Consider the following 12,408-nt stretch of genomic DNA (forward strand, 5'->3'; position numbering starts at 1 on the left):
TCCCTTTTGTTGATTCTTATGGAACGATTGAGTCCGAAGGGGCCACTTGAGGAATTTTGGCCCCGCTCAAGGGCCATTTCAGTCATTCCGACAACGGAGGGATTAGCTCCCGCTACATCCGCTTTCGGAGTCACGTGAGACTCGTTCGCTCGAGAAAAGCCAGCCATACGGATAACTTCTCCATACTCTCGGATGCTGGTGTGGGAATGAGAGCGAGTTGTGGATTGCGGCGATGAGGGCGGGCCGTGAATGGCTCAGGCTTGGAAGAGGAAGAGGCGGAAGGGTTAGGTGAGCCGTCTACACCGAACGCGGCCGCTTGCCTCATTTGAGGCGTGGAACTCGGTGTAGCGTTGGGCACTCTAGGTCCGACAGAACGAGAGGGGGCAATGCTGATAATCACAATATTTGATCATCTATTTCTCCAGTCAGTGAACATTCGCCCTTGTTGATATACGCACAAAGTCATCCAGTCCCCGATCCGTATTCCTCATCAAGTAATCCAGGACGACTAGTCTCTCCAACTCGTCCTGGAAACTTGCGGCATTCTCTTGGGTCCAAGCGAACCCATTCTGCCCTTGTTCCTCCATCTCCCTATATCCCTTACTCTGCTCTTCCGCCCATTCCTCATTCTCCAGCTCATCCAAGTCGCCTGCTCGCCCACAGACGACACCCATCGCACTCCAAAACCTCTTCGTGATCATGCCCGTTCGGTGAGCTTCGGAATCGTAGTTGTCCCCTAGCGGGTGTTGCCGGAAATATTCGGAGGCGTCACGGTATCCGTGCATGAACGCCTGTAGGGAGCCGATTTTCCGCGGAAGGGCCTTGCCCTGTCGATACGCAGACCGGTCGATCCAATCGCAGGAAAAGGACGGGATGCTGAGAGAAGCGAGGCCGGTCTGGGGGACAATGTACAGGTGCAGACGCTCGTCAAGCAGGCAAGCGGCTGCCTCTGATATATATGAGAGATTCGGGATCAGGCTATCAGGCTCTCCCCCAGCCGATCCACTAGAACAAGTTGAGATGAAGCCACTTAACCAGTTTCGGGTTGATTTTGCCATACGGTTCTTCATCCTTTGGCTTGAACACGCCGACAGTCTTGATCTGCCCATCGACCTTCGCACGGGCGAAGTAAGACCCCGAGGAGCCCTTGGATATCATCTTCGGTTGAACACCATCATCGGTAGCCGCTTTGAGAGCATCGACCAGCCTACTTCACATAAGCCCTCGAAACTGACCAGAAAAGTCGAAAGCATACTCATCGAAATCCTCCATCGTTTTAACCGGTTCATGATCCTCCACTCCGCCACGCCAACCGGGCCAAACACACTGAACGCAATCTCCCTTTTCTCCGAGCCTTCAGCAACACTCTTCCGCTTGCGTTTTATCTTCTGGGATATCGAGTCCGTCCATGGTGTTTGAAACCCTCGTCAAGCGCAGCCAGGTTGACCCTGAGCCTGCGCCAGCACTAATGGGCGCTTATGAGTCACGTGGTTGTTCAAACCCTACACTTTTTGTGCGCGTCTCAACTTATCCCCTCCCTCTGTCATTACTCTACTTTGCACGCCCTTTCTTCTCAGCTAGTTCTACACTTGACGACCCCTTCTCCATTTGACTTCTCGGTGACGAATAGACGGTGATCGACTGCATGCTGTACTGTCTCTACCTTCAAACACATAACCCCTGCCATGGCATCACCATCGACCATCACCACCGGCAGTCGCGCATCCGCCACTAGCAGTAGATCGGTATTCGCTGAGACGCGTCTATCTGCCGTCACCAAATCGACTGTCTCTTCTGCCCAGATCTCTAGCACGCCTATGAGATCATCGACTAGCGGGATAACAACTACAAAACACACGCACATGACATTGGATGGTGTCGTTCGCGACGAGTTAGGGCACGCGTTGTATCACAACTGCTCCGTTGAAGACATCCTGCAATCCATCTTTGACCTTGATGATGCGCAACTGCTAGAGCGCCAAGGGTTAGCACGGGATCTCGCACAGACGTTCTCGGAGGATGAAGAGCTTAAGCGCCTAGAGGAGAATTATCTCAGGCAATCACTCGAGCCACAAGCCTACGTGCTGTTCTGCGAGCTGGTTAATGCCATTATCGATCGCCTGGGTATCGAGGGCGATAATAATCGATTCTTGGCTATTGGACAGAAGAATACTCGCTCATGGGATGGGGGATCGGAAGCCTGACGTTGTGTTTGTCACAAAGTCAGTGTACGATGTTTTCATGAAGAAACTGGTGCCTGTCACTTCCGGCAGCGTTGTCTCTTCGAGCGCCTCCCTTGAACACCATGATAAATCGAGCAATCAAGTAGAGACGATTCTCGACGCTGCTCGCGCCCTGGGCTTCGTCGAAATGAATGGGAAGAACGGGAGGGCGGCCGTACCCTTGCAACCGCTTCTGAGCGCACCCCTCGCCCTACAGGTGCATGCACTTTTCAGAGTGACTCCAGCCAATCCAACCCTCCAAAAGCAGTCTCTCAGATCGATCCAAGCTCCAGGCGACAGCCACGAAACGCGCAAGAAAAGATGTTCGTGATTGCCACCTCGAACCCTCCCTGGGGCCCAGTGAGAGAGTCGTACGCAGTTACATTGGGTGGTTGGCGATCAAAGTCGGATACCGTGCGGAGGAGGATGAACCGGCTGTAGTCAACCATCCCTGCAAGGTGGGCTCGGACTGCAGATTCAAGAGTCGCATTATCTTCTTCAGCGGTCGTGCAATACTTGCCGGTACCGTTACTGGGATAGAAGACGTTGATACCAGGCAACTTGAGTACAAAGATGATACTCACGTCCAGATCTCCGTAATATTCCCCATCGCTTCGCTCAGCATCGCACCAGAGAACCACACATCACTAGTGGCGACATCACATTGCACGATCGTCGGGGGGAGGTTAGCCGGGGCGAATGCCGCCGCGTCCGCTGTGTCATTCAATTTGACATCCTTGACCACATCCATCACCCTCGCCAGCAAGTTGGTGTTGAGTTCGAACACTTCGGTACCATACCAGTTGGACATGCCAGGGTACATATCTGGCGCGGTAGTGCCGAAGCCGAAATAGCCTGTGGTCCAGTTGCTGGGCAATTCACGCGGGTCGATTTCGTAGCTGAGTGCCACCTGGACTGAGTACCGCGAACGCTGCGCTCCCAGTTGTCGTATAGTACGGATTACCGCCCGCGATGCCGACGATCATGAAGTACGTGCTCGTGAAATCGAAATAAGGGGAGAAGAAGAGTGCAGTGGTGGATGCCGCGGCGTTGATCTCACTCTCGCCTGTCGTCATCTGACAGATCCAGCCTTTATCATCGCAGTGGACATGCGGATATAGCATGGATAGTCCGGGAACGGAGATATTGTACTTCAGGTCGAGGGGCACGAGCCACGCGCCCTCTTCTGGGGTGAACATGCTGATGATCGTGATGCGTGGTGCGAGCGGCCAGCTGTAGTGTTTGGGAGGATGTTGAGGGATGAACCGAGACATGAGCTTGCCTGACGGGCTCGCTAGTACAAGAAACGGAGCCAGGCATAGGAAAAGCAGACTGAGATCGCCGTGCATTTCAGGAGGGGAAAGAGGAGACGGGAGGTGGATAGACAGAGAGATCACTGCACAAGGAGCTACCGGGCACAGAAGACGCCAATTTATGTACCTTGCTCAGTCGACCCATCAAATTGACACGGGACAGCGTGTTATAGCAGATATCAACGATAACCAGTGGTATCAAACATCCTTCCGCCGGCGGTAGAAAGAATGTCCCTTCGCCGCAAAGATCCATACGCCCATACAGCCTCAAGAGCGGTGAGACGGCCGTCAAAAATTGATACTTTGCGTAGTGTGCTGCACATGGTCTTCCGACGATGTCATGTCCAATCAGCTGAAATGTCACCGAAGCCCACGTTGCATAGTGTGGGCTCTCTCAGCCCAGCTGCACTGATAAAGGGAAGACGAAAGCCGATAAGGGATTGCTCAACATCGACTGCATGCCGCGTTGCCCTCATGGCAGGTTTTGGCCGAATTCAATTGCAGTCGCGCCAGCAGTCGTAATAGACCAAAGTAGAAAAGAGCAGAAAGTTTGATGTGGCTGATAATCTGAGTGACGAAAGCCTAATGTCTGCATTTGCAAGATAGGGAGAAGGCAGAATGCCAACCAGGCGCGCCGGGGGGATAGCTCGGTGCCGACGTGCCGAACATACCTCCGAGAGATGTCGGTCAATGTAATGTCCATGCACCATGCACTCATTGCTAATCTTGCCGAAGTTCTGATGGGTTCCAGTAATAATGTACAAAATTTGCCTCGCCTCTAGTAGAATATAAACCCAGCACTCCAGTTCTCAACTTACTTCTGACCCGCAAGTCCGAGTACGCACGGCAGCCGATCATCCTTGGTGCGCTCGGGATGAATTCTCGTCACGACTTTCTTTCCAAGGCACATGACCACCACGGTGCAGTTCTTGTTGTCCGTCTCGGTGGAATCGTGAAGTTTGGCCGCCATGCAAGGGGCAAGTATTCGAGGGACAATCTCGGTGTGGATGAAGAGCGAAGTGGGAGCAGAGTCGTCGACGCGCTCTATGATCTGTTACCGCGGCGGAATAAGCACAAACACGCTCCACATGACAGCCGTCGTTCGTACTGGAGCATGGATAAAGACACCCGGGAACGGGCTGACAGAAATCAAACATACTGGCTAGACCGGGGAATCGAACCCGGGGCCTCCTGGTTTGTACTCAGGTGCGCTACCACTGCACTATCTGGCCTTTCCTGAGAGCGTGGGTTATCCAAGTCCATCACGGGCACTCTGGATCTTGCAAGGCCAGAACGTCGAGCATCACCTTGAATGACTCTAGCCTCCTCGCTGAATCAGTCACGTCGTTTACAGGACCATCTGGCAGCAGATCGAGCATGGCTGTGTGCGCAGCAAGAGAGGGAATCCGCCGGCTCTCTCCGCCGGCTCTCTCCACAGGGAAAACGCGCTGCATTGAGCAACCCTTGCGGTGTGCGCACGAGCAGAGACGTCAGTGGGTATGAGGGGACCTTGAGTGCGAAAGCTCCTTGAGAGTGCGCGAGATGAAGTGGAGGCTAGCGTTCTTCGATTGAGCATCACTGCGGTTCCACGGGTGCCAATGACGATCTTCTCTGGAGTTTTGCTGAACGCGTGCAATACCCGCCGGTACCGCTTACTCACGAGGAAGCGAACGAGGGTCGAACTAAGTTAACGGGCACATGCGTACTACTGAGTCCTAGTAGATGTGTAAAGTGTTGTTGGTGATTCGGGGCCCGATTCTGGTTCTCAGTGAGTAGGTCTATACTAAATTAATGGATAGGGTGAATCGCGACGATCGAGTGACTCCTGTGCTATCAAAATCACTGGGCACCAGTTGGGAGGATACAGATCGGGGGTGTTTGACAAGCCCGGAGGAACGTACGGCAGCCAACATCATCCCAGAGAATGGCTGCCGAGGGAAGCACGACGACAACAACCAATACACAACTTATGACCCCGTCGGAAAAGAGAAGACAACACGAAAGTTGAAACTGATCGCGAACAAAACCTCCAGCCGGAGGCAGTTGGAAGCCGGAGAGGCAATATATTAATATTCATTATATTCACAGCCTCGCCGGTCACACAGAGCCGCGGCTGTGATCACACGATCAAATTATCATGATAGTCCCTTGGCAGAACATGTCTCAGGCTGAGTATCTTCTGCGCAACACTGATAAAACAGACTAACATATCAGAGATAATTCATTCGTTCTAACATACAAACAGTGTCATCTTCGCCTTTATATTTCCGGTGTATGTCCCGGGTCCGAAACCCAACAGTTTCCAACACGATCACATTACTAAAGGAACCTAGTTGCGCAACAATTCAATCGTGTGACGCTGCTACCTCGAGGAGATCGACCGTTCGAACATTTCATACCAACTCCAACACGGAGGAAATATATTTCAATGTTGCGGCTGTACTGGATTCATTCCATATCTGTCTACCAGGTGCAAACGTTTCTGTCACTCCCAGAGTTCCGCACCAGACTATAAAACGCTCGCATCCGCGACGTTCTCTACCTCACGTAGTGCCGGACACTCGCAAATCGCCTGATCCACTCTCCTCAACTCACACCCCTGCCGGTCAGGACACTCTGGACTAATCACTTTCCCTCACTTCCAAATCGTCGCGACCACCCCTTTTCGATCACGATGTTGTTCAACACTTACAGCACTGTCGCCTTAATCGCTATTGCCACCGTTGGCAGTGCCATGTCTCTTGGGAACCCTACCCTGGATACGCTTGAGGGTCGCTCGTTCGACGAAGAGGACCATGGTCTCGAAAGGCGCGTAAAGCTCCAGAAGCCGTGCAACTCGAAGTATCAGAATTGCGGAGACAAGATCAAATCCGTAAAGAAACCGAAAGACTGGGTGATCGAGCGTTCTCTCGATGACAAGACCGACGTCGAATTTGACCTCGACTGAGAACTCTTGGATGCGCATGCAGACGGACAACAGAAATAGATACTGTAGTTAAATCTCGTGTGTTAGAGTCCTGTCTTCGTTGGTACTCAGCAGCTCAGGTCAATGAAAGAGGATTTGAAATGATTTCGTTTGCATCAGCTCCACCACTGGCATGTCCTTACATTCAGCCGTCTCCTTTTAAGCCGAGTACCGATCGGACATCCACATTCACGAGTCTTCGCGCCCGTGTAAATGTCTCGGAACTGCACATGTTGTTGAAGAGGATATGACCATCACGTGTGCACAGATGCAGGTTATTCGATACTGATTTTTCCCCAGAGAGTCCACTCATTCGTGAATGCTCACCACGACCAACTCGACCATAAAGCCATTCTCCAACACTTTGTCAGCGATGAGGTTCGCGAGCTGAGCCCAGGTTAGACCTGTGCCAGACGTGAACGTCTTTCACTGTTGGCATCAGCTAATGTTTAGTCTTGGGCGAGATGACGGCTCTGAGGCCGTTACCGGTGATCGTCCAGTCGTACGCGGCTAGACCGAGTGGTCCCTTTGTCGCTTGGAAGCCGTCAGCCCCCCAAAACGACTGGCGTTGCGCCCCGGGTCGGAGCCAATTGGCTTGGATGCTCGACAGGTGTGTCTTGATTCGATCGGAAAGCGTGACGCGGCGGTGGACCTCCGCCTGCTCGTTCTGCGACAACGCAGCCATTGACCGAGCGACGTTGCCTACAGTGGACATGATTGAGTTGGGCTGAGCCAAAGAGGATGGGCGTGACAGCAACGGGCGACAGGGGCAAGAGACGGTGCAGAAGTAGAGTGACAGGTAGGGCTCTCGTATGTGCCTACCAGCAGCGGCTCTTGCCCTATTTGGTATCGTACCCGTGCGTACCAAAACGTTTATGCCACCTCACTTGCCGTACACCAGAATACCACAGGATTGGGATTCCACGCCGAAAGAGGCAGGCAATGTGGGAACATGTTCCCCCGCTGGCACCAACATTTCATTGTTCCGACCGTATGTGTATACCCATAAGATACTAGGACAGGACTCCCATGACACCTCCCTCTCAAATTCCCCTTGTGCCACTGGATAAGGAATATCGACGCTTGCGTTTGCATGTGCGATCTGGAGATACCTGTCATGGATCTGCATGACACGGGCTTGTGTCTCCTCGAGTGACACGGTGCAGTGCTTCATTCCTAAAAGTAAGCGAGGTATTTCCGGAAAGTATTTCACGACGACACTCTACTCGACGGGCAGCACGCATCAGCTTGACTGGGAGGCGGCCGACAGAACCTACTTTTTGATAAGGGCCAAAAAAGCTCTCACAGAGGAAGTCCATTGTCAAGCGGGTCGGTGTGGATTAGCATACGATCGAGGTCGATGAGGAGGTACCGTTTGCCTGATTGCATATCGGGATCCTCCTGAACCAAAATATTCCCGTGATGGATGTCCTTCCGAAGAAATGCCAAGCGTACGGGTTACTCTACTGTGTTGCGACCAGAAAAAGGGCGTACCCCGTGAAGCAGACCCGCCTTGTGAATTTTGCAACAACACTGGAGGTGGGGAATATAAGCATTTTTGTGAAACACCAAGCGCGCCTGCTTGCTGCAATTAGTTGTGCGAAGATATCCCACACCTCAAGGAGTGTGATCGTCTTGGCACGCAGCTCTTTGTAGCTGTTTGAGTCTATCGGACTGATAGTGGTGGTGAGAAAGTTTGGCTTCAGCTGCTCGAAGAGGAGAAAGCGACGGCTTCCAGATTCCCCGCCTACCGCCCGTGGATACGTGCACATGCAGAGCGGGACGAGGATAGGACAGCTGGTCGGATACTCTTTCTGCCACATGTCGATGTACGTTTCTTCATTACTGTCACAGGCGACCATTCGAATGTAGATATGATCATATGTCTCGATGTGCTGAGTTCGTATGCATTTCAAGCCCTGTAGGCAGTGATCAGCGCATATGTAACAGCGCCAGGCAGACAGGCTTACTCGATATATGACCCCCCCCCGGGCTCCACGCCCCCTTCCAGCGATTCGAACTCGAGCTTCAGAAACTTGCTTCCAGTACACTCTCGCTTGTTCAAGCTCCCAAGGTACAGATCTTCGCAAGGCTGCCCAGAGGTCGGCTGGCGTACTGTCACCCCCCATAACAACCGAGGTGCCCAAACATCTGAATTGAGTATTCGAGAAGTAGTCGGCCAACAGAATTAACATCAGCTTGGATAGCAACCATGGTGGCAACAATACCCGCAGAGATTGTACAGTGAAGCGGCAGGAAGAGCCACATGATAGAGTCGAGCCTGAGTTCGCAGACCCTGAAATAGCAGCCTCCTCACGGTGGTACGGCGAGTGTGCAGCGTCATCTGGTTAACGGTGTTCGTGTTCACACCTTCCATGATGTCGATCTCCCCTCCGAGTGGCCAGGGCTGGGTCTGGGAGACGGTCCAGAATGCGAGCCAGGTAGCGCAGCCAAAAGGCATGTGCGCAACATCCAGCACAAACAGGGCGCCGTCGTAGGTCTTCTTCGTACCGAGGCGGACGCTGTTGCGCCCTTGGTTGTCCCCCAGAGAAGTGGTGTTGTCTACCCCGAGGAAGGCTTGGGAGGCGGTGGTAGAGACGAGCCCTTGAGCCCACGCGACGCTGTCGTTGACAAAGACGACATCGCCGTGGGTAGGGTCGGCATCGTCGAAAAATTCGAAGCACTACAGCACAGTAAGCATTAGGAAAAGCTGTTACGGCAGGAATGTACGCACACCAAAGAAATTCGTCCCTGTGCACTAGTTGTCCTGCAGCGAGAAGGTCGAGTCCCTTCCAAGGCCGTGCCAGACGGGCGAGCGGACGGCCGGTTGCTCTGAGCGCAAACGCTTTGCCATATTGCTATGGCGCTTTGAGAGAGTGTGGTGGGGTGGGTATTTAGAATGAATGAATTGAGTGTTGTAGTGAATGTCAGTTTATGAATACGAGACGGTCAATGACCGAAGTATGAGGAGATCGTCGTGTGAGAAAGAGTAAGAGATTTAAGAGAGAAAAGTAAGAAAATGTATACGTTTGGAGTGTAGAAAATAAAAAAGTCGGGCACGCGCCCTGCCAAAGGGACAACTATATTGCCCAGGGATTCCAATTCATCTTTGGACAAAAGCATTCCATATCCCGCCGCTTCCTACCGAGCTTATGATTCATCGAACCAGTGCTCACCGATGAGCACCAATTTCAATCTCCTGTAATGCATGGACATTTGATTACTGTGCCCGTCGGCTAGTATTCAGGAGCCTTGGAACACGTTTGAGGATATATGTTGGTCGTGTGACCGCCGTTGACATTGGCAAGAGCGGACGGGTGCTGTTGGTATTGAGCGGGCCGTTTATAAAAGGAGGAACGATCGATATTAATGCTCCTCACTCTGGAAAGTCTTTAGCGCTGGTCGCAATCACCTCACATATACGCACTCTTAACACGAAACCTTACTCGCACACAACACCTTACCCCAACACGAAATCTTACTCCCACACATCAGCAAACTCAATACACTCACATTCATCATGGTCCGCTCCTGCACCATTGTTCTCGCCCTCACTCTCGCTGCAACGTCGTTCGCCGCCCCTTTGCCTTTGGAGCGCCGAACCACTCCAATGGAGGAGGATGAGCAGCTGTAAGCCTGCCCTTTCATTGTCATAAAGCATGTATCGAGAGCGCTGACTTGCATTCAGTGCAATGCGAAGTTTCATCGGGACCCATCCATTCCTGACCGCCGTTGGGAGTTACTTTTTGGCCAAAACAATGGGGGGGAACAATAAAGACGGGGCGGCCCAGGAGCGTGACTTGCAAGATGACGACGAACAGCTTCTCGAGATGAGGGACATGGATGACAACACGCCCTGGGTTGTGCTACGCGATGCCAACATGGAATACGTGGCATCAATGTTAGAGAAGCGCGGGTTGTTGTCTGACATGGACTAGGGTTAGGTTTGGTGATGTCCTCTAAACCGACCATCTGTACTTGGCATAGGTCATGTATTGAACTACGTTGTTTCGCCAACCGTATGTGTGACCATCATGACGACGTAATGACGTCAAGACGGAGTAGGGCTAGGTAATCAGCCGCCCTGTTGTTAGATCCCGTCTTAATGCGTCTTACCCCCCACCCCAAAGACTTAGACAGTTATTGGAGCTCAGTGAATCGACTCCTGTGACGCAAGTTCGCCACACCCCTGAAGAGTCGAACACTCACATTCCCCCTATCTCTAGAGGCACCCGGAACGCTCGCTGGTTATAAAGAGCCTGGTGCTCCCCACCTGCGGACGAAGAAGTCATAGAAGCTCGCATCTCTCAGCTAGCTCGCTCTGATACCTCCCCCTCCTCCTATGTCTTAAGAGCTCATCAGCTGTATAAGGAAACTATTTGCTGCGCGAACTACGAACGACAAGCCTGGAAGACGAAAAGGACGGATAGTCGCGGGCAAAGCGAATGGAGATTTTCAATCGAGGATTTGAACATCCTGGACGACTTGATCAACAGACACGATTTAGAGTTAGAGGCGCTAGTCTCCATAACTCCAGCGGCAGTCCGCACGGCTTTCGATGACCGTCAGCCACACCCCGTTGATCCAGGCAACCACATTCGCTCAGCTTTAGCTACACCCCATACCTCCGAAAAGAGCCTGTTCGAAAAGTACGCCATCCTCTCTGGGTGGTTCTTTTCATGCGCCATCAGCCTTCGGAGGCATAGGGATTTCGCCTTGGGTATATCGATGTCCCTCTCGGCTAGCACTACTCCTGCTCCTATCTTCCAAGCCTTGCGTAGTTGTACCCCCAAGACGGGTATGGCTATACATCAGCGGTTTGCTCAAGCCGGAGTTTATCCCTCTCGCGAAGTCTCAACCCCCTTTCCTCACATGAGACCTACCGAGATGACATGCATATACGAGGCTCAGGTCCCACCATTTCCCCCTCTTGGCTACTCCGCTCTCCCCGAAACATCTAATGTGCCTTATCACTCCTCTCCCACATTAGTGATAGGAAACTTGCCAACCCATCAGCTGCTGATCCAACCCAAGAGGTGTCTGAAATATCGGGTGTCCAAATATGTTGGTCTGATGGGTGGTGTGTGAGAACTCACTGGGGAAAGAGGGGGAGAGAGGAAAGTTGGTAGAAATGCAGGAGTCAGCCAAATGCTGAGCTATCAGTAGTCAGTACATATAAATTGGAGCTGAGCTCAGTGTCTGTCCAGTCAATCACAATAAGTCAAGTAGCACATGTCAAGTCAAGTCTGCCTATCCAGTAAGAGATAATTGGATCTGTATAAAGCTAATGGAAAAGGGGCAGAATCAGCTAGATACAGGAGTTTCTGGAAACTACTTATACTAGCTACCCTAAGCTGTGCTCAATACTATCCTGCTGTCTAGATACCTCACCAAGGCAGGCATTGGCAGGCTGAATATCTGTGTGGGTTGATCCTGTTGCAGGGGAAACCTGCAGTCATCATACCAAATATCCAGAGAGTCAAGACTTGCATTTGTAGACACAGCAAGTGCTACCATAGCAGAAAGACTGCTATGAATGCTATCAGTGTCTCTGTAGCAGGGAGTGATATTTCTTGGAATCACATTTGTATGTGCCTTTCTTAGCTTTCCTAGGCTCAATAAATTTTATTCCATTATGCTTTTTGAAAACCAGGTATCCCTGTCTGGTTTAAGTAGGCCTAGGTCAGTCTGAGGCCTGGGTTGCCAAACTGGCCCTGTGAAAAATGCAACCCAGTTTCAGGGTCCCCAAATTTGGATTCAATGCCCACTGTATTGTAGATAATTAGTACTGCTGTTAGTCAATTTATTTATCATGATATATGATAGGCTGGCAAACAACCTGTCAGGACACCAGCTCATTGCTTGGTCAAGAGACATGACTAAGCCTTTATGACATGGAAGTAGCTGG

The 12,408-nt window shown here is 51.8% G+C and overlaps 7 protein-coding genes and 1 non-coding gene across 8 annotated transcripts; 3 read left to right on the top strand and 5 right to left on the bottom strand.

The window, feature by feature from the left end:
• Positions 1-425: 425 nt before the first annotated feature.
• On the bottom strand, positions 426-1,272 carry DACRYDRAFT_108955 (uncharacterized protein; the record flags this gene model as incomplete). The annotated part of the gene is made up of 3 exons (XM_040768773.1): positions 426-1,005; positions 1,061-1,207; positions 1,256-1,272. 3 exons carry the CDS (start codon positions 1,270-1,272, stop codon positions 426-428), a joined length of 744 nt encoding a protein of 247 aa, XP_040627105.1.
• Positions 1,273-1,685: 413 nt separating this feature from the next.
• Positions 1,686-2,505, top strand: DACRYDRAFT_117272 (uncharacterized protein; the record flags this gene model as incomplete). Its single annotated transcript, XM_040770350.1, has 1 exon — positions 1,686-2,505. The coding sequence occupies one exon, from the start codon at positions 1,686-1,688 to the stop codon at positions 2,202-2,204; it is 519 nt and encodes a 172-aa protein (XP_040627106.1). The 3' UTR covers positions 2,205-2,505.
• Positions 2,495-3,571, bottom strand: DACRYDRAFT_108957 (purine nucleoside permease; the record flags this gene model as incomplete). Its single annotated transcript, XM_040768774.1, has 3 exons — positions 2,495-2,753; positions 2,807-3,091; positions 3,153-3,571. 3 exons carry the CDS (start codon positions 3,569-3,571, stop codon positions 2,495-2,497), a joined length of 963 nt encoding a protein of 320 aa, XP_040627107.1.
• Positions 3,572-4,409: 838 nt separating this feature from the next.
• DACRYDRAFT_108958 (uncharacterized protein) lies at positions 4,410-6,482 on the top strand (the record flags this gene model as incomplete). The annotated part of the gene is made up of 2 exons (XM_040768775.1): positions 4,410-4,741; positions 6,230-6,482. The coding sequence occupies 2 exons, from the start codon at positions 4,410-4,412 to the stop codon at positions 6,480-6,482; spliced, it is 585 nt and encodes a 194-aa protein (XP_040627108.1).
• Positions 4,695-4,767, bottom strand: DACRYDRAFT_t46. Its single transcript has one exon. It is a non-coding gene; the product is annotated as a tRNA-Cys (tRNA).
• Positions 6,483-6,601: 119 nt separating the features above from the next.
• DACRYDRAFT_23189 (uncharacterized protein) lies at positions 6,602-7,206 on the bottom strand. Its single transcript, XM_040773146.1, has one exon. It carries the CDS (start codon positions 7,183-7,185, stop codon positions 6,943-6,945), a length of 243 nt encoding a protein of 80 aa, XP_040627109.1. The 5' UTR covers positions 7,186-7,206; the 3' UTR covers positions 6,602-6,942.
• A 757-nt stretch (positions 7,207-7,963) lies between these two features.
• Positions 7,964-9,354, bottom strand: DACRYDRAFT_108960 (uncharacterized protein; the record flags this gene model as incomplete). The annotated part of the gene is made up of 4 exons (XM_040768776.1): positions 7,964-8,419; positions 8,818-9,183; positions 9,235-9,258; positions 9,310-9,354. 4 exons carry the CDS (start codon positions 9,352-9,354, stop codon positions 7,964-7,966), a joined length of 891 nt encoding a protein of 296 aa, XP_040627110.1.
• A 666-nt stretch (positions 9,355-10,020) lies between these two features.
• Positions 10,021-10,463, top strand: DACRYDRAFT_108961 (uncharacterized protein; the record flags this gene model as incomplete). Its single annotated transcript, XM_040768777.1, has 3 exons — positions 10,021-10,130; positions 10,189-10,401; positions 10,439-10,463. The coding sequence occupies 3 exons, from the start codon at positions 10,021-10,023 to the stop codon at positions 10,461-10,463; spliced, it is 348 nt and encodes a 115-aa protein (XP_040627111.1).
• Positions 10,464-12,408: the final 1,945 nt, after the last annotated feature.

This window comes from Dacryopinax primogenitus (assembly GCF_000292625.1).
Source record: "Dacryopinax primogenitus strain DJM-731 SS1 chromosome Unknown DACRYscaffold_13, whole genome shotgun sequence".
NCBI classification, from domain to species: Eukaryota; Fungi; Basidiomycota; class Dacrymycetes; order Dacrymycetales; family Dacrymycetaceae; genus Dacryopinax; species Dacryopinax primogenitus.

Coding starts and splice junctions, on each gene's coding strand:
- DACRYDRAFT_23189 (XM_040773146.1), bottom strand. CDS start 7,185: ATGGCTGCGTTGTCGCAGAACGAGCAGGCGGAGGTCCACCGCCGCGTC.